Source organism: Ambystoma mexicanum, chromosome 1p (assembly GCF_040938575.1).
Source record: "Ambystoma mexicanum isolate Mex_15411 chromosome 1p, UKY_AmexF1_1, whole genome shotgun sequence".
Taxonomy (NCBI): Eukaryota; Metazoa; Chordata; class Amphibia; order Caudata; family Ambystomatidae; genus Ambystoma; species Ambystoma mexicanum.
This window is the reverse complement of record NC_090921.1, coordinates 661690037-661710931: the sequence shown is the minus strand read 5'-3', so window position 1 is coordinate 661710931 and position 20895 is coordinate 661690037. Positions and strand designations below refer to the sequence as shown.

Here is a 20895-nt window from a genome sequence, read left to right as displayed (position 1 = left end):
GCATGCGCCGGAATAGAAATGACATCGGCGACAGCTGTGCCTGTGCTACAGGCATGGCTACCGCCAATGTCATAATGAGGCCCAATATCATTTTAAAAGCATGCATTTCTGAATATTGATTTTAACCAAAACCCTATTATTCTTTTTACGGTCGAACATGTGCAATAAGACATTTTAACTTTTCTACGTGCCACACAAACCATGCATATTTAAAACATTGTATTTGTCATTTTGACAGCGAGATTAAATATCCTTAGGACCTGCTACTTACAGATATATACCACCCCCTTAGTACAGAAAGTCCAAATAAATACAACCTGTAACCTTCCTTTCCACCAACCACTGCTAACCACAAATTACTTGTACAGCACAATATTGCTTCCTAGCTAGGTTTGCAGCATATAAAAACCTTTAAACAATTATTTGGAATTGAAAATATAAATAATAAAAAATAAACATGTACTCACACCATGTTTTCCATTAAGGATCTTCAAAGAGCTATCTTTGGCTATGAATGTGCACAAAATTAAAATCATATATTGGGATCTTCCCTTCGTGCAGTTTTGATGTATCCTCATGATCTGGTGTGTGGTGTGCGGCACCTCACATTCTGCCACGAGTATGGTGGCAAAGTGTTTTGATTTCTTACTTTATTTGCAAGATTAGGAATGACTAAAGACCACGGGCCTCATTACGACCCTGCCAGGTCGGAAAGAACGGTGGTGGTAAAACCTCTGCCACCATTCTTTCCAGACCGGCTGATTAAGAGTCCTGCAGGCGGGAGGTGTCACTCCCGCCAGATCTGACCTGGCAGGTTTAACACCACCCGCCTGCAGGCGGACATGGAAACACCGGCTCTGTCATAGACGGAACCAGTGTTTCCATTGTCCCCAATTCCGCCTCCGGAATTCCCGGGTCACTGGGGTCGTAATGCCCCGGTGATTCTGGGAATCACAGTGGCAGAATGGTAATACGGGTCCTGCCGGTTTTTCCGGTTTGATTACCGCCGGGCTCGTAATGAGGCCCTATGTGTTGTTAATGTTTCTTTGTGTTGTGGCTGAGGAGCTTGGGATCTAGGGAAAAAGCAACCGTGTCCACTGTTTTTTAAAAATATTCCTGGATTTTCATGCAGTTCTTTTCAAAGCTCTTATTCACCCATTTTGAAAGAAGCTAAAATACTTCTTTTAACTCATACTTACACTCCTTCACTTTATGTGCATGTTTTCCATTATTTTATATTCACTGTTTTGAATGGTACTAAATCTATCCTTGTTCATGGTACTGCAAGTATTCTTGTCCAAGAGAGTATTCATGCATGGTCCAATTACCAAAAACATTAGCATCTTGATAACTGGAAGTTGCAGTTTAGCCAGCCGACATCAACCTTGGGGTTGGCATCAGGCAGGAGAGGACTTTAAAATTCATCCAGGGGATTTGCAATTACAAAACAAATGTAACAGACTTCACGTTCATATACCTCTGCCTTATAATGATGGTGCAGAGCAAGAAACAAATCTGTTACATCCGTAGAAAATCATGTCATAATAGGACCAACAAAATGATCAAAGTAAGTTTCTTCCTGCAAAACATGCATTCCAAATATCTGCAAATAATTTCTCTTTGGGCCCGTTTCTCCCATGTATGTCCCCCCACTAACATCCAACTGAATATCTGCTATTCTTTAAAAACTGACAACCTCTCACCATTACACGCTCCATCACTCCCAGTTCCCTTGCACTCTGCGCCTTCCCCAGTTCTTCCCACACTGTGCAACCCACTAACTATATACACACGGTTGTCAAATGATAGCCTGTCTATAGTGTATTGCAACTTCTACTTTACTACATCAAGAATATAAATGGTATGTACGTTGTCACCGTGTAGAGGAACAGGAATGATCATAAAAATGCTAATAAATAAAAAATACATGAATACATCCTGCAGTTGTACTACAACTTTGAGCAGAGAAAAATAAGAGCCGAGATAGTAGATGGGATGACTATGAAGCAGTTTCACCTGTTGCTCCTCAGGCATAAGGACAGACTTGGAAAACTTTGACAGGAGACTCACCTGACCTGCAGTGCCAGCTGGTATGGTGTGGTTTCCCAGGACCGCCCCTCCACTTCCACCCCATCCGACAGGGAGATTCGAATTGGTCGGCTCTCCTGCAGCCTTTCCAGAAGTTGAACCCAGTGTTGATTCTTTAGCCTCTCAAATACATTCAGTTTGTGTGTCACGTGTGCTGGCAGTGGCTTAGTCTACAAAACAACCACAAAAATGGCTTGGCATCACAGAGGAATGTTGAGAACTATCACTGCTCCAATACTATGCATACAAGTAAAGTTTTCATGAAATTGCATCTTACAGCACAAGTGGCAAGGTTGTACATGAACGTCCATTACCAGCCCTGCTTGCCCACATTCTGAAGCCGCCATGCGGCATAACAAGAGAGCAGGAACAGCTCTTGAACAATCACACCAAGTACATGCAGGGACAACTAAGGCAGGCCACTGTTAAAGTACATGTCGCAGTGCCTACCTTCTAAACCAGAGCTCTTTCACAAAGCCAAGTGAGATCAATCTCACACTCTCACAGAAATAAGAATGCAAGTAGAGGTTTAGTCAGGGCAGTTACAATATTGGGCAGAAAATAAGAATTGCCCTGCAACTACTTCCCACATTCTGAAAACACTCCTTAATCAAATAACGAGGATAATCAGTGGGGTGGGTGGTTTCTCCGGGCCTATCCAAACTTTGCATTCCAGAATCATTATGGTTTCTGCTTAATGGTAATCAGTCTGCCACTGACTCTGACAACGGTCAATGTAGGGACTCCCTTCCCGGGCAACGAGGACACCCCTCACTTTTACCAGCACAGCTTGACAACTAGATGGTGTCACTTTTAGGATGGTTTATCCACAGTCCTCTGGTGTAGGATGTGAAGAGATAGGGAGAAGAACAGGGTGTCTACGAAGTTGAACCAAAACTGGGTAACAGAGCAATCAGGCTCCACTCTTAGCAGGCTACAAAATGTGCATATGCCACTAGCCGTAGACTAGTGATAATTTAGGTATCTGCCCACCTCATTGTAGCCATTTCTTTGCATTGGCGAAATAGCTGTTTTGCTGCATTTTTACACAGCATTTTTAGAGGGGTGAGTTAGGGATTACATTTATATAGTTTTTAAACTCTGTGTGGGTGAAAAGACCCTATGAAGAGATGTGTCACATCTAAAACATCTAAAATTCACTCTTGGTTAGTGTAATGCTTTTAAAAAATGTAATATCTTAAAACATGAAGTCTATTTGAAATGCATTCTGGGTGCAGCAGTGGACATTCCTCAAGCCTCAGTGAAGGCTGCATTTTAATGTGAGCTCTGAATACTGTCTGCATTCTTTGAATCAATAGGAAAATATATTGTTCCAGTCTGCAGTGTTTCGGGGATTGTTTTGAGTAAAGCGCCTGTTAAACGTTGCAAAAGCCGAAAGCAAACTATGTTGTCTTTCGCGCTCCCATGCGACAGAAGCCTCTTGAAGCCTTCGACGTGACATTTCGGCCGAATGCCAAGTGGATGGTTTCAACAGGTGGACTTTCTGCAAAAGTACTTTGTGGGAAGTTTAAATTGGGGAGCATCGGATCAGGAGATCAGATGGAGCTTTGGGGAAGGATAGACGTATTGCTTCCTAATTGCCCGTTAAGCAGAACTCTCTCTGTTCGCCTGGCCTGGAGTTCCCTGGTGCAGATTTTGGCAGAGATGAAGAGTTGCAGACAAGGCATTTTAACAGTGATGTATTGCTAACCTTTTGTTTGATGTAGCATTTTTAAGTGTATTCATTTGTGTAATAAACGGCCATAAAGAGCCATTTCATAATCTGGCTGAATGTGTATGTGTGAATTCTTCACAATGTTTTTCTATTTAACGTATTGGGAGAAAAATGATTACCATATCTGTGCACTAATTAGAGAAGCAAAACATTTTGGTATCACAAATAGTGAAGCAAAGCGAATGGGCAAGCTTTGCAGGTATTTTTGTTTCACCTAGTAGCACAGGGGTGTAACTGCAAGTATCCTATAATCCATAGCTCTCAACTCACCCGCTTTTGGCGGGTGTCACCCGCCTTGCAAAGGGCTGACTCACCCGCCAAGCTTCCTGCACTCCCATTCATTCCAATGGGCGTCTTACCCGCCAAAAACAAAATTGGGTGATTTCACCCGCCTTTGCGAGGCAAATGGTTGAGAGCTATGTATAACCACAGATTGGCCCACTGAAGAGAAAAAAATGGTATACTTTAAAAGGAAACAGTTAAAAAAAATCAGAGAACATGCTATGAAAGAAGCTGTTCATGTAGATGAGCCGGTATATATGGGGGGTGGTGCTGCTGTCAGTGTCAACCAGAAATATGGTTATCAGAACTGCCCCACACGCATACAAGAGTGCCGTAATGACTCTGCTGGTAGGCACAACTGGCAAGCCAACTGATGAAGTAGTGGATGCTATACAGCAATTTTCAGATCTGGGTGAATGGGACAAAGGTGAGGACAAACCTGAGGAGAGAGGGGCGCAGTGAGAGGAGAACAGAAGGCAGGAGACAAGATAGCAGGGATGGGTGTAAAGAAAGGACGTGTTTTTGGCATTGTTGAAAGATGGTGTGCCATACGAAAAGATTGATGGTATTGAAACCAGGGAGATGTAGGAGTTGTACAAAAAGAGGGCTTGCTGGAAAAGAGCACTCTAAACAAGTTAAGAGACAGTTGGTATCCAAGCAGAAAGGTGAGACTTCACCTTCAGCGCCTCCTGAGGAGGAGCAGGGAAAAGGGTCCATGGAGATCCTTTCCCGGTACCAGCCAACATATGCTGAGTTGAGAAAAACAGTGAGTGCAATGTTTGAGGCTGAGTCTGGGTACACTCATTCTAAATTCCAATAGGATTATGGCCAAGTCCCGGCAGTGTCAGCTTGCATACAAGTTGGCAGACAACCTCATGTTACTGTTACGATAAGCTTTGATAGATACCGGGGCGGAGGCCTCGTTCTTTCATGGAAATCCTTCAGTACTAAAGGTCGATGCTTTACCATTACTGGGCTTGGTGGAAAAGAGACAACTGCAGTACAGACAGGAGTGGAAATGAAGACCAGCAATTTGAAAAAACAGAAATATCAAGTATTGATTGTCCCAATACCTGAATACATCATTGAGTCTGACATTTTGGAAGGAATGACTAGAGGGCTAGGAGGTAAAACTTATCAGTTTGGAGTGAATGCATTGACTTGTACACCAATTACTGGAGGCAAATTGAAGATCCCTCCAGTGCACATGCGATTGACCACGAAGCATGTGTCAATGAAGCAATACCGCATTCCCGGGGGTCATAAGGATATTTCAGACACCATTAAAGAATATGTAGAGGCAGGAGTATTAAGGCCAGTGTGAGAAACTCATGGTGACAAGTAAAACTGACACAAGTGATCACAGTTCAAGGGTGTTTATTAAATAATGGATTCTGTATGAGGGTTGGAAAAACACCTATTCTAAACCTAAATCTAGGATGGGAGCAAGCGTCAAACATCAAATGGAAAATAAGGCAGTCCTAGTGGTCGTCGTGTCAAATAAAAGGGCCTAAACTAAGAAACCTATTGCCAAACCTTGCAACTAATACAAAAAAGGGTAAGGGATGATTCTCAAGAAAATAAAGAAGTGTTCTCAAATAATATGTCAGGATGCAGTAACGTGGGTCTCCCTTCTCCACCTTTTGGACACGGGGTAGGATGGGAGCTTGGAGCACAGTACAGTCTCAGGCTTCTCCAGCGCGAGACGACAGTTTTAATGGACAGTCGATAGCCAAGTCTCTTGCCTTCGAGCCCTGAGGTGGTCAAATAACAAAAACAAAAGTTGCTTTAAGCAAATGAAAGTTCGTTCCAATGTTTGCTGGGTTCACCACTGGGTGCTGACCCTTCTTGTGTCGTATTCCACAAATATATCATAAGTTCCTTTATCAATCAACTTTGGGTGATAGCTTCACCATAGGATCTCCCTCGGACGGGCTCGGAAACCCTCTTCTCTTTATATTTTTGGGTGATGGCTCCACCCCTGGATTTCCCTCGGTCAGGCTTGAACCCATCTTTACTTCACATTTGTTCAATATCGTTGGGATTCACTCCCTTTCTTTCTCTCAATGCGGGATTCACGTCCCTTACTTTCTCTCAATGCGGGATACACGTCCCTTGCTTTCTCTCAATGTGGGATTCCATTCCCTTGCTTTCAAAGTGCTTGTAGATAAAAGTCTTTCGATTGTACGGGGATTTTGCTCGACTCTCTGTATGACCACGTTGGCCTATTTCGTTGGCCCTACTATGGCCTTCTGGTTCTTGTAGTTCCTCTCATATGGGGCTCAACCAGAGTCTCTCTAATTAGCACCCACGTAGTGCTGCTTTCTGTTTGCAGCTGGTCTCCCCTTCCACCTTTTTACAGTTCATTCAAAGTTTGTTAAACTTGGTTCAAACTTTGCCACTTTGCAATTCTTACTCGACACAGCCCGGTTCTTATCGGTTTTCCCCTCGACTCGCTGACGTCGTACCGCTTGGCTGTTGCCTCTCGGGAGTCGAGGCCAGTACCACGGGCGCGGTAGCTTCCCTCGCTCCTACTTATTGGCATAGGTTTGCCCCGTGTACCGTTGACATCTGCTGCAGGACACTTGTGCTATTGTTCGCGATCTTAGGTTCTCCTTCACGAAGGCTCTGCAGGTCTGGTATGAAAAGGACAAGGTCACTTCTTTCCTCGCCACCCTCTCGATTCTTTCCGCCTTTCTCCTTCTCTTCAACTGCCGCGTGTTAGCCGTCTCGTCATGCTGTCTGCCATGCTCGCCTTTGCTCGGACAGCACTCTCCTGCTCCACCTTGCATCCCTCTGGGGAAAAGGAAGGGCCATCAGGTGTGTGTGATTTGATTCAATTTCCTGACTTTGCCTGACCCTCGGGTTGGGACATGTCAGATACACAGGTTTAACATCAGTCAATTTTCTTAGGTGTAAAAAAGTATTTGTGTCGAAAGGGGGGGTGCGCGTTGGAGTGTCAGAGTATCCTACGGGACACGATGAGGAAGGTTTGTGTAATGGACGAGAATGACCAGGATGAAGAACAGAGCATATAGGGAATGGTGGGAACGGTAGTGATCCTAATAAGTTGGGATTTTGGAAGATCACAATCAGAGGGATGGGATTGGTAGGGTTTGCGGGGTAAGCGGGAATAGCTGGGTCGTGACATGAACAAAAGGGATTTCGGGAATTGTAGTATTTTCTCTGATCAGTTTAAGAATACAAAAAATAATCAGAGGGACAGGAGGAAGGAGGATGGGGAGTACTCAAATGAAGACCGGTGAAACTATGATTCTGGGAGTTATGCTTTTTGGGTGTAATGGAAATTGGGACTTTGGAAAATTGATTACACATGGAGGGGTTGTTGAATCTTGGCCAGAGAGATCTAATGGGAAGAAAGGGGGGCAGATGTGGCACAGCCCATAAAGGTCTCAGTGATCTCACTCTCCTCATCGTTTCCCCTGGTAACATACTGCGTCATACCTGGGGCATTCCCCTGAGCATACCCCCGGGTATCCCTATCCAGGTGACCCTCCCTCACCCATCCACCCCCCGGGTTGTGATCTGAGAGCGCCAGCCCTCCCCTGACCACCTGAATAAGGGTTTCCCCGAGGTCTACTTGGGAGAACACCCTCAGGTTTCTCACACCACCAGTCTCTATACTGCTTGGAACAATCCTATCTGGCCTGTGCAAAAAGGGGAATGGAAGCTGGAGAATGACTGTGGACTATAGAGAATTAAATAAATACTATTTAGTTCCGGCAGTGCCAGATACTGTTACCTTGATTGAGAACACACAGAAGTTTGAGGGAGCCTGGTACGCTGTACTAGATTTGGCAAATGCTTTTTTCTCTCTGCCAATTGACGAAGAGTGCCAGAAGCAGTTCTCATTTTCTTGGGGCGGGTATCTATCAGTACACCTTCACAAGATTGCCTATGGGGTACTTGCATAGTCCAACCCTCTGTCACTGGCTGGTGGCAGAACACTTAGACAAAATACCATGTAAGCCTGACATACAAATCTTACATTACATTGATATTTTGATTCAGGGCAAGGATGAGCGCAGTGTGCAAAATCAATTAGAAGCAATCACTGATGGGTTAAAGAAGGAAGGCTGGGAGATTAACCCTAACAAGATTCAAGGGCTAGCTGAGACTGATATTTTTGGGAATTCAATGGCACAATCGGCACCGAGAGATAGTGCCGAAAGCCAGACAAAAGATACTTGAATTTACTACCCCAGTGAACAAGAAACAAGCTCAGCAGTTTATAGGGCTGTTTGGATTCTGGAGACAGCATATACCAAATATAGGGCAAATCTTGGCCCCACTTTACAAAGTGGCACGAAAGAAGTATGAATTTGAATGGGGCGGGGAGCAGCAGAGACCATTTGACTTGGCAAAGGACACAGTGCAGCGTGTGCCCGATTTGTGGCCTTTGAAGTCGGAAGTGGAGCTAAATGTATCTGTACAAGAATATTATGCTAATTGGAGTCAAAACAATAAGCAAGTTCTTTGGGATTTTGAAGTCACAAATTACCTGAGGCAGGTGATAAGTACACTCCATTTGAGAAGCAATTGCTTGCATGTTATCTGCCTCTCAATGATACAAAACAATTGACAGTGGGTCAAGATGTACTGACTAGACACAAAATCCCAATTACGCAGTGGGTGTTGAGCTCTCCTAAAACACACAGGATAGGTCACGCCCAAGAAGCTAGTATGATGAAATGAAAATGGTACATTCAAGACAGAGCAAAATCAGGAAAGGGTGGTGTTGCGAAATTACATGAACAAGTGGATAATATACCACCCATAGATAACATACCACAGGTAGTGACCGAAGTACACGAGTCTCCAGTATAACGGGAGTACCTTATGGAGATTTGACAGTGGAGCAGACAAAAGCATGCCTGCTTTACCAATGGCTCTGCTCGATATGCAGTGTCATATAATCCCAAGACAAAAACGACCTTGACAACGTCAGGAAAAGGGAAGAGCAGTCAGTTTGCAGAACTCTATGCAGTCTATCAAGCATTGAAACAGGAAATACCTGGTCAATGTCATTTGTACACAGAATCATGGTCAGTGGACAATGGGCTAGCTGTGCGGCTGCCAACGAGGCAAAATAATAGGTGGAAAAGAATTGTTAGGAAAAGAACTGTGGCAAGATATCTGGGAAATTCTATCACAAAGTGAAGTAACAGTGTATCATGTGGCTGCACACTGTACTACTGACTCATTAGAAGGTTGGTTCAATTCTGGTGCAGATGAACACACCAAGATTTCATCTGTGGACGCAGAGGCTCAGGAGGTTGATTTGAAGTGTCTAGCCAAGTGGGCTCACCAGAAGTGTGGGTACATGGGAGATAAAGCTACTTGCAGGTGGCATCAATATCCCTTTAGAGGTAGTGAACAAATCATTTGCCAATGTCCTGTTTGTCAACATCAACAGCATAGACATATCCGTCATATTGTCCAGGGAACTTAGCGAAGAGGCAAGTTACTGGGTCAAATCTGGCAAATCGATATTGGTCCTATGCCAATCAGTAAAAGCTGTCAATGTGCATGTACCATTGTGGATACCTTTTCACGATATTTAATGGTTTTGCCACGCAAGAGGGCCACACAATTGAGCACCATTAAGCTATTACATCAAATCATATTGCATTATGGAGTGCTCTTGCAAATTCAGACTGACAATGACCCACATTTCAAAGGATTTAATTCAGGAATACTGTCAGGAGAACAATGTTGAGGGGCTCTACCATGTACAGTATCCTCCACAAGGGGTGGCTCTGATTGAGAGGATGGTTTATTGAACGAACAATTGCATAAATCAGGTGGTGGCAGTTTGCTAGGCTGGCGTGATCGTGTGTCTGATGCTGTGAACATGTTGAACAATTGGCCATTGGTCAATTGTAAAACACCTTTAACGTGCCTGTTAACACCTACTGTGCAGATGCAACCTAATTCAGCTACAGAAACCATAATGTATTGGGAAATTACACCAGGTGCCCTATCCCCATACTGCGCAACTCCAGAATCTGCAGGAGTAGACTTGCAGGCTCATAGAGGAATCAGATTACAACCCAGAGGTGAGGTATAATGGTCATTGAGACTGGAATTGGAGTACAGATTCCCTCAGAACACATGGGATTGATTGCCCCTAGATCTGGTTTAGCAGTGAAGGGAATCCAAGTTCTTGGAGGAGTGATAGATGCAGATTATCAAGGAAAAATCCAAGTCATTTTAATGAACAGTGGAGATCAGATTTTGCCTATTCAAGTAGGAGATAGGATAGCCCAATTGATTTTCACACCTATAAAACGGACTATGATCAGAAATGGAGAGCTCCCTACGGTGTTAACTACTCGTGGTGCCCTCGTTTTTGGCACATCAGACGCATGGTACCGGGTGCAAAGGTGTGGGCAGAGAACCTGAATGGACCACCTGTACCTGCAGATGTCATAGCTTCAGGCAGAGACCAAGTTGTGTTAGTAATGGAGCCTGGCAGGGAGAAATGAGACTATGTACGTGCAGACAAATGTTATTTAAGGGAATTATTATCAACACCGATATGTTTTTTTCTGGGTTTGCGTTACAGATTCTGTGCCTGGCTGGTCTAAGTGCAATTGTGAATGGACTCCATTTGGAAGATGTCAAACGACACACAAACAAAAACAATATGTTGTATCTAGTGGGATGGTGGTTTTCATGCGGGAATACCACTTTCACTTACATTCCTGCTACCCTCTCTGGAGGACCATGTGCAGTATCACGACTAGCTCTTGCATTGTTTCTGTTACAGCCAGCACTATATAGAGTCAAAATATCAGTTTTTGACTCTATAAGGCTAATCCCAGACTGATTCAAATGTGCATTTGCTGTCTGAATCGGAAGTCCTGGCTCTTGCATATTCATTGGTGGGAGTTTGGGGATTAGATGCTGGGGCTATAAATCTTTGATTAAGTTGACATATTTTGTAGTGAAGGGGTTAAATCATACCTCTCAAGCCTTAGAATTGCTTTTAGATAGCAAAACTCTGAAAAAAGCAGTTTTGCAGAATAGAGCTGCTATTGACGATCTGTTATTAAAACATAATTTAGGGTGTAACGTATTTGAAGGAATGTGCCATTTCAATTTGATTGACCAACTCAAAACCACATCCAAAATTTGAAGGATTTGACAAAGCAAGTAACATCTTTCCATACTGGGAATTGGTGGGACTGGTTATTTTCCTGGGTTCCAAATGTGGGAGAAATGTTGTGTTATACTTTTGATGCATTTTTATGATTTAGATTTGTTCTTGTTGTTTTCAATGCATTTTTAGTTTAGTTCTAATGCTTTGTCAGTTTCAGAAGCCGGCTTCAGTGGCAGTGACTTATGAAAGTCAAATGTCCAAGGGTGGAAAGTAATGCTTTTAAAAACTTTAATATCTTAAAACATGGAGTCTACTCGAAATGCACTCTGGGTGTAGCAGTGGACATTTTCCGTAAGCCCCAGTGAAGGTTGCATGTTAATGTGAGCTCTAAATACTATCTGCATTCTTTGAATCACTAGGAAAATATATTGCTCCTGTCTGCAGTGTTTCAGGGATTGCTTTGAGTAAAGCGCCTGCGTTGAAAGAGCCAAAAGCAAACTATGTTGTTTCGCGTGCACATGAGAAAGAAGCCTCTTGGAGTTTTCAACGTGACATTTTGGCTGAATGCCAAGTGGATGCTTTCAACAGGTGACTTTCTGGAAAATTACTTATGGGAGGTTTAGTTTGGGGAGCATCGGATCAGGAGATCAGATGGAGATTCCGGGGTAGGATTGACGTATCGCTTCCCAATTGCCCGTTAAGCACAAATCTCTCTGTTCCGCAGTGCAGATTTCGGCAGAGAAGAAGAGTTGCAGACAAGGCGCTCTAACAGTGATGTATTACTAACCTTTTGTTTTATGTACCATTTTCTTAGTGTATTCATTTGTGTAATAAACGGCCATAAAGAGCCATTTGATAATCTGGCTGAATGTGTATGTGTGAATTATTGCCTTTCAAGCGTACAATGCTTTTCTATTTAGCGTATTTGGGAGAAAATATAATTACTATATCTGTGCACTAATGAGAGAAGCAAAACAGTAAGAAATGTTGTGCAGTGTGCATGTGGAGAACTGGCCTTCATGCCATGCAGTAAGTGACTTTTAGGGCTCTGTAGTAGATGACATTTTGACCTCAGATTTTAGGAGAGATGTACAGGTATCCAAATACAATTTGTCATATAAACAGACAATTAAATAAACCACACACAAAAAAAAAAAATCATAATAAATAGCGTTGCTTTTCCTCCCTGGTTTTGGATATTGTGTCCACATTAAAGATAGTTTAATTGAATTAATCAGTCTTGCTGCGCTCCGAGTGCGACCCTAATCTATTCTTGAGTATATTTTTGTTGATAACGGTTGTATAGTCTTACATTAAGGTTAAAAGCAATGTCAAATATAAATTAACACTTTCTTTGCGGTTTTCTTAATAGCATAAAACAGTAAAGACATCAAATATTAATTTTACTTCAATCCAATACAGGATACCCAACATAATAGTCAGGTCAATGGATGACCAACAAAAGAGGGATAAAAGGGATTAAAGCATTATCGGAAACAGAACAGAAGAGAGGGGCCAACAGACAGTAATTACATCAAAAGCCTGAATAGATGCCAGTTGACACAATGTTCTAGATAGAAATGTAATGTGGTGAGTTATAAGGACTGTGTATTTAAACAAAAGGAAGGAACATATAACAGACTGCATCAACACAGTATATATCCTCAGACAGCAATTTCTTGTAGCAACCATGAAACAAATATAGGCTGCATTATGTGTTCTCAATAATCATCAAAAAGCAGTATTACAGAAAATATAATTTTTAATATATTAATCACTCTTTAGCACAAGAAATACACTCATTTGTTTTAAAAAACATATACACATAACATAGTCATATACATCTTAAAATCATGCCACCTCACAGTGTACAGAATTAAATGCCAAAAATTTCATCAGCACAACACAACAATGGCAACTCAATTGTTCACATTTCCCATTGTGTGAACCAGTCCAACTTATAGAAGTTTCAGTCCTCTGTGTTTCAAAGTAACTGGACATTCATCAGGGGCAGAAGTAATCCTGTGCTCCAGGTCGATTCTTCCTACATATACACCAGGTTGCTATCTCTAAGGATACAAAGACAAACACGTATCACTAACACGGGCATAATCAGTGTAATCAATCACCATAGCCAAACCCTAATCACCAATAGGGTATCTAGTACACACTACATCATGTACTGGATCTGCGGTCAAAAGAAATATATGTCTTTGACCGTATAAGCCAAGTCAGTACTGGCTCTTCACTATTACAGCAGTAAGTGAAATTCGTAAGTGAGTACCTAGAGGAATTCTACCAATGGCAGTATTTTTATTTTTATTCACCTCCTAATCCCGAACACAAGGAATTTAGGGAATATCCAACCACATTAGAGCCTGGCACAACAACAGAAACCGGCTCACACTCAGGTGTTAAAAACTGTTCTTTAGTTGGATACAGTCACAACTCAGTGGCATAGTCACCCATCATCTTTCTTTCCAATTTTCTAAAACGAACTATCAGTGCCTAAAATACAAAAAATTGAGGGTAAAATGCCCAGCCCCAGATGTCAAGTAAGCATCAGCTACTCTAATAAAGGCCAAAAAAAGGGTCTTACCTATTCCAGCGATTTTCAATTCTCCGAAAAACACTACAGTACAAGTCTGTATAGATAGGGCCTCTTCCTTCTACAATTCCTCTTGCTCTGAAAGAGTAAAAGTGCTAAGTAAATACATCGCAAAGGAAAGGAGCATCTTCTGCAGAGTGTTAGGGTTAAAGTTACTTCCAAAGGCATCCCCTCGTTCTTACCTTATCTATGCCAACTGATGACCTGAAAACAGGCAGAGTACTACATCTCACGCCCGGGATAACAGTGGATCAACACCCTGAGACTACGGGCCAAAAACCGTACTGAAATCCCCACTAACACTCTGCAGAAGATGCTCCTTTCCTTTGCGATGTATTTACTTAGCACTTTTACTCTTTCAGAGCTAGAGGAATTGTAGAAGGAAGAGGCCCTATCTATACAGACTTGTACTGTAGTGTTTTTCGGAAAATTGAAAATCGCTGGAATAGGTAAAACCCGTTTTTTGGTCTTTATTAGAGTAGCGGATGCTTACTTGACATCTGGGGCTGGGCATCTTACCCTCAATTTTTTGTATTTTAGGCACTGATAGTTCGTTTTAGAAAATTGGAAAGAAAGATGATGGGTGACTATGCCACTGAGTTGTGACTGTATCCAAATAAAGAACAGTTTTTAACACCCGAGGGTGAGCCGGTTTCTGTTGTTGTGCCAGGCTCTAATGTGGTTGGATATTCCCTAAATTCCTTGTGTTCGGGATTAGGAGGTGAATAAAAATAAAAATACTGCCATTGGTAGAATTCCTCTAGGTACTCACTTACGAATTTCACTTACTGCTGTAATAGTGAAGAGCCAGTACTGACTTGGCTTATACGGTCAAAGACATATATTTCTTTTGACCGCAGATCCAGTACATGATGTAGTGTGTACTAGATACCCTATTGGTGATTAGGGTTTGGCTATGGTGATTGATTACACTGATTATGCCCGTGTTAGTGATACGTGTTTGTCTTTGTATCCTTAGAGATAGCAACCTGGTGTATATGTAGTGTATATGTAGGAAGAATCGACCTGGAGCACAGGATCACTTCTGCCCCTGATGAATGTCCGGTTACTTTGAAACACAGAGGACTGAAACTTATATAAGTTGGGCTGGTTCACACAATGGGAAATGTGAACAATTGAGTTGCCATTGTTGTGTTGTGCTAATGAAATTTTTGGCATTTAATTCTGTAGACTGCATTGTGTTTCAAGGACACGAGCGACCCTCCCAAGTGAACAACAGAGTTGGGGAGGCGAGCCCAAGTCTGAGGTATTAACCTTGAATTAAAGCCAAAAAAGACAAGAGAGGAATGCACACTGCCGGTGAGTTAGCGAACTACACGAAAGGCCGTTGTGTGTTAAGGAAAGATTGAAGTTGCAACAGTATATCTCACAATTGAAGGCTGCGCGCATGCTGATGAAAAGCGAAAGAACGCTAACCAGTTACAAACTTTTAAGGGTCTGATAACTGTGAAGCCAGTGATAGAGAGTAGCAGAGTGGTCCGGCGAAAGGAAGTATCCCACTCAAAAGTCTCTGCGAAATGTGAAATGTTTTGTTATAAAGCGGCAAAGTGCACAAACTCTGAAATGCGTAAAGGTCAAGATTAAACTCAGCAAAAGGGGAAGTAAAAAGGTGAATGCTTGAGGAGAAAATTTCTTTCAACTATTGTGCTTATGATACTGAACTACCAAGACCAAGAGAAACTGGGGCAAATAAAATAAGAGTGTGAGCTAAAGAGAAAGTCGAAGTGGTGCTGTGGTGGCCTATAATAAAAGCCTCGCACATTTGAAAGTTTTTGACATCAGTAAGAAGGTCCGAGCCTGAATGTTGGAGACCGGAAGTGTGATCAGTTAGGGGAAGGGAACCATTAACAAATGGGAATTAAGCTTGAGGCAGGGAACCCCTGAAAGTGCTGTGATTGAAAGGTCCAAGCCCTGCTGAGGGAGACCTACATGAACTTTTTGCTGAACTGAACTTTTTGTTGAGCTGTAAAATAACTTTTGGAACGCTGGAATAAGTGACTAACGCGGAAGGCCAGATGGATCTCAACCCACCTTTTGAACTGCCTTTGTTTTTGAGAACCTGAGCCAGAGTGTGTCATCCTGTCTACAGGGGCCACCTTATTCTGTGCTGTCCAACGTGGGGAGGAGAGCCAACTCACCCATTTTGATCCTTATTGTTAGAACACTGATTTCCCTTTGCTTACATATTCCTTTACACACTGTTTGTATAAGAGATAGGGAAGGCATTAGGTTTTGTTAGTATAGGCCATTTTTATTTGACAAAAACTCCCTAGGACTGTATTTTCTTTATTATTTGATGGTAGAGACTACTCCCATCATAGCTATATGGCAAAGTAGGAATTTTTCCAAACCCTGAAAATTCAATAACGGTTTTGAAATTATCTCCTTTGTGTCAGTTTCATACTTTCGATACCATGCATCTCTTACAGTATAGATAAAAGTGCCTTCCCAGAGGACATTATTGGTATTTTGTTTCTTTTCGGAGGTGGTGCTGAATATTTACGATTAAGGTGAGAAGACTTTATGCTGAACAAACTATGGAACATTTTGGGTTGAAGCTTAGGAAAGCTTGGAGTCTAAGGACTCAAAGGTTGGGTTTTGAAGTTTTCGGTTGGCCACAAAGTTTGAACATTCTATGCACAGTATGGTGGTCCCACAGAGGGACAAGGACTTCTACAAATAGGTTTCAGAACTTTTGAATTTGGACCATTGTTACCACTACCTTTTGGACACTACCTTTTTGATCAAACCTACTATTACCATATGGAGATCGTTATTGAACTCCTCTCAACCAATCAAAGTGTAGTGAATAACTACTGGCATTGTTTGTATTCTGAGCATTATGACTTCAGAGAGACAGGGAAACCACAATGCAATTTCCAGGCAAGGTTTCTTTCAACAAGGTAATTCCTTTCCGGAAGGACCTTTTTATTACTGCAACGTCCACTTTAACACACCAGAGAGAAAGCAAAAACATGGGAATATGCTTTCACTTTCTTATAAACTGTTTACTTTTACATGGCGCCTAATGCATGCTCATATTAAACCCACTCCAGTTTGACTGAGTTTGCAATTAAAATGCTTACCTTATGAAGACAACCTTGTTATTCAAACACTACACAATAAAACCACATTTTGTTTAGTAACCGAGTTTGTCTATTCACTTTACTCACTAATAAAGTAAAGTGTTTACTTCACCACAAAAAACTCCAAAACATGTATTGCTACTATCCTTATGTGATAATAGACTTACAGAACTTGGTAGAGGACATGAAATAATTACTCTTCCCTAAAGTATGGCTCTTGGTCCGTCTCCACCATAACTCGGTTGCGGGCCATAATCCTGCAATCATGACCCCTCCCTCGAACTATAAAGCTATATTACGTTGTGTCATTCCGACACTGTTTTACTTCAACAACCCCTTATAATTTGTTGCTCAAAACGGAGATCGGTCCTGAAAAGTATCAGAATAAAGAGTTGTTGAAACTATTGTCACGCATGTCATTGCTCAGCCTTAAAAACACTGTTATTTTGTGCAACGACTGACCAGCAGTGATTGATTATCATAAAACCTATAATAAACCACATTTCAAAATGGCAATCTTCATTCTAAACGCTCCGGTCCCCTATGGGGGATCAGGAAAAATGTAATTTCAGAGAAGTACTGTATCAAGTCACTTTACAGGAGTTTGAGAAGTTTTCAAAAGTTCTTCCATAGGAAACAAATACCATAGATCTGCTATGGTTAAAGGGAAATGTGTTGTACGCAGAAGGGAAATGTGTTGTACGCAGGGTGCAAAATTTGCACTCGCCATTGGCTAGTGGTATTTGACTCTTGGCGAGTAGGATATGGTGTGCCCTGTGTATGCATACAATGGAGGTTTGGAGTGACTTTAATATGACTGGCTAGTAGCTTGCAACTTGAATTTTTGCTCCCTGAAAAAGGTGTTTTTTTCTTCCCACTGGAGCAGCAGAACGGGAACAGAGTCAGACCGGACCCCGAAGAAGAGTAAAAATGGCCCAAGAACCAGCAGCCCAGGAAGAGCTGTTTGCAGAGGGGGTACACATGCCACTCCAGCCAATGGAAGTTAACAGTAGAGGAGGAAGTGATAGACTTCAAAATCCCTTTTCTTCAGAACCCAGGGCACACCTGCAGATCGAACCAATTACCGGTACAGGACCCCAAGCAATGGGGACAAGTACTTGGGGTGATGGTTGTGAATAATCAGGGCCCAAAACGCAGTTGTGTAGGTGAGATTTGGTGCAGGATTTATGTCTGGCTAGCCATAGTTGGAGAATTCGAGAAAAGACTCGAACCCACAACCCTACAAACACCCAGAAGAGGAAAGGAACACACAGCACACCTGGTTGAAGGAACCACAGGGAAGAAAACTCAGCAGCCACAAAGACAGCAACGAGAGCATGGAAACAAATGACTAGGGTTGCAGGTCAGCGCAGGAAAGGAGAAAGGGACAGGCAGCCACCAAGGAATGGTCCAATGGCATAGGCAATGGCAGGAGGCGACCCAGGATGAGCCAAAAACAGAGCTGAGGCGAAGCAGCACAAAGACAACTTGCAGGTCAGGAAGTTTCCCCAAGGAACTAGTCCAGCCACTAGTCCAGCCTTCTATGACAAGAACAGAAAACAAAGGAAAAGCACAGGACGGTATCACGTCAGCAGGGAAGGAGTGCACAAGGACAAAGGAAGCACGGTCCTGCCAATAGGGCCACACCAGATTCCACAGCAGCACCACATCTTCGGTGGCTGTCCTCCAGATGTTTATCAAAGCATAAAATAAACAGTGTTGCATAGCAATTTGCTATCCAATTGTGTAGGTTTCCTAATTAAATTGACACTTGTGTAGCACAGCTGGCCATTTAAATTACCCTGTTCAATGAAAATGCAGCTCATCATGCATTCCTCTCTTGCCCTCTGCATTCTTTCCACCCTGTTTTCACCTCGTTTAAAGGGGCTAATAGAGACAGAGTGCAGCAGTAATCATCTCCTCTACTCTTAAAAGTGCCAATGCAATGTGTGGGACTGCTAGCCAACAAAGATATATCCTTTTTAAATAATTACACACCAAAAGTAATCACAATGATAATTTTATTTTAAAAGGCAGCCTTGCAATTTAATTCCTAAAATAATAAGGTTGCTGCATAATGCATTACTCCAGTATTTCTACAGTAAAACGCTGAATTGGCTCGATGTATTTAAGTTAAGTTTAGGTTAGAGTCTCTAAATCTCATAGTATATTTCATTTTGTGAGGAAAGTGCAATATATTGAACACTTTTGGAAATTACATCATCACATAGCCAAATGCTTTTGATGGCAAACCTAGTCTGTGACCTGCTGGTTGCATTTATCTGTGCAGATCCACGAGCTGATCCCAAACTCCTAGCTGATCCCAAACTCCTAGACATTCTATCTCATCACTCTGTTGCTTTATATTAGCTACCCTGAAAGTTAGACGCCCCCAAACTACAACATCCCACCCAGTTGTCCAGCTCTCTGCCTCATATGCCATCCTCTCTGCTTAGTCTCTCACTTTCTTTCCTCTTACATAATAAATACACAAAGGTAACTAGATGTTTACGCAAAGTAGCGAGCAATAGAACCATCCTATCTGTACATCTACAGACCTACTGCAGTACCATAGCACTCTAGTTAGTCTCCATAGCTTGCATTGCCCTATGATTATGATTGCATTATTTATTAGTACTTGGAGGAGAGAGCTGGCCAGTCAATAGGTTAGAAACTCAAATGCAATCTGCAAGTAGCTGCCTGCATAAACATAGGCCAGCTGGGCATCTGCCCAGCCTCCACCTTATCCTTGGAGGCGGTGCCTGAGGCCAGGTCTCCACTGGAGTGCCTCAACTTGACCCCCTATACAGGAGCCCTCTTCCCACACCTCCTGGCCCACCTCCTGGTCCTGCAGATTTCCAATCTCTGACATATGTTCAATTTCTTTGAAGGGAAACAAGAATTGTGTAAAGCCAAGTTTCTTTAAAAACAAAATGTGCCAGCACCCCATTTAGCGACCAACAGTGCTACTAGGGATTAAGAACTGCACTCAATAGGTACCAAAGCACAATCGTGCTGTGTCAGTCGGTCAATTGATCTTGACATCAGTATAGGAAAACATTAATTGGCATTGCATATACAAATTGAGTTCTAATACTCAGAAATGTCATCATCAATGTTAATGTTCATTAGCTAAGCATTGGAATAACATTGTTACAGCCAACATGTGTTTTGGCCCCTAGAGTGTTCCTCAAAACTGATCGTGTTGCAAATGTGTGATTAATTAAACAGAAGGAAGTGTTTGGGAATGGCACAACATTTTAAGTGTGTAGCAAAAATACAATGCGTCATAAATGTCATGTTTAATCCATGGTACAACATCATGCATAATACTATCATATATATTAAATGCAATGATCATGCAAAATCAAATGATATTTCAAAACGAAGGAATAGGAGAAAGAAGAAAAAGGGGATAAAAACACAAACGAAAAAAAGGTAAAACGGTTAATTAACACAAGTGGTTCCATTAAAATATAGTAGTAACAAACTCAGTAATCATCTTGAGCCCTACCCGCATCTCTCCTCCCCTAAAAAAAGATTTACGTGATTCTTCTGCAGGGATGGAATTTGAAATTTGTTGACCAGGGCAAAAAGTCACTCCTGGGTATCGGGCATAACCATTTAGGCAGGAGCTACCTCTGGGGAACCGGAAGCTAGTACAGAAGGCACAGCAAATCGAACATTGCGCACAATGCAAACTAACTTCTTGTCCATGTCATATTATCCAATATGCACTAAATGGCCTTTCAAGTGTTCTTTATTGTCATATATATGCATCCCCAAACATACACAGTTAATATCACGGTGCTAGGTTTGTATGGCACCACTAACCCCAGGAGGCAAAAGTAGCTCCTGATAGCCGTTCGTTTCAAACTAACCAGGCTCCCATTGGCTATAACCAGGAGCTAGATAGGTCTTAGCTCCTGACAATTTCGAACCCTGCTTC

The 20895-nt window shown here is 42.2% G+C and overlaps 1 protein-coding gene across 3 annotated transcripts in view; it reads right to left on the bottom strand.

Annotated features, from left to right (window-relative positions):
- TARS2 (threonyl-tRNA synthetase 2, mitochondrial) overlaps positions 1-20895 on the bottom strand; it is a 1102517-nt gene that overhangs the window by 724587 nt on the left and 357035 nt on the right. For all 3 annotated transcript variants that reach the window (XM_069649728.1, XM_069649729.1, XM_069649730.1), the window contains one exon: positions 2071-2258. In XM_069649728.1, the coding sequence (XP_069505829.1) occupies positions 2071-2258 (188 nt within the window). The remainder of the gene's footprint in view (positions 1-2070; positions 2259-20895) is intronic.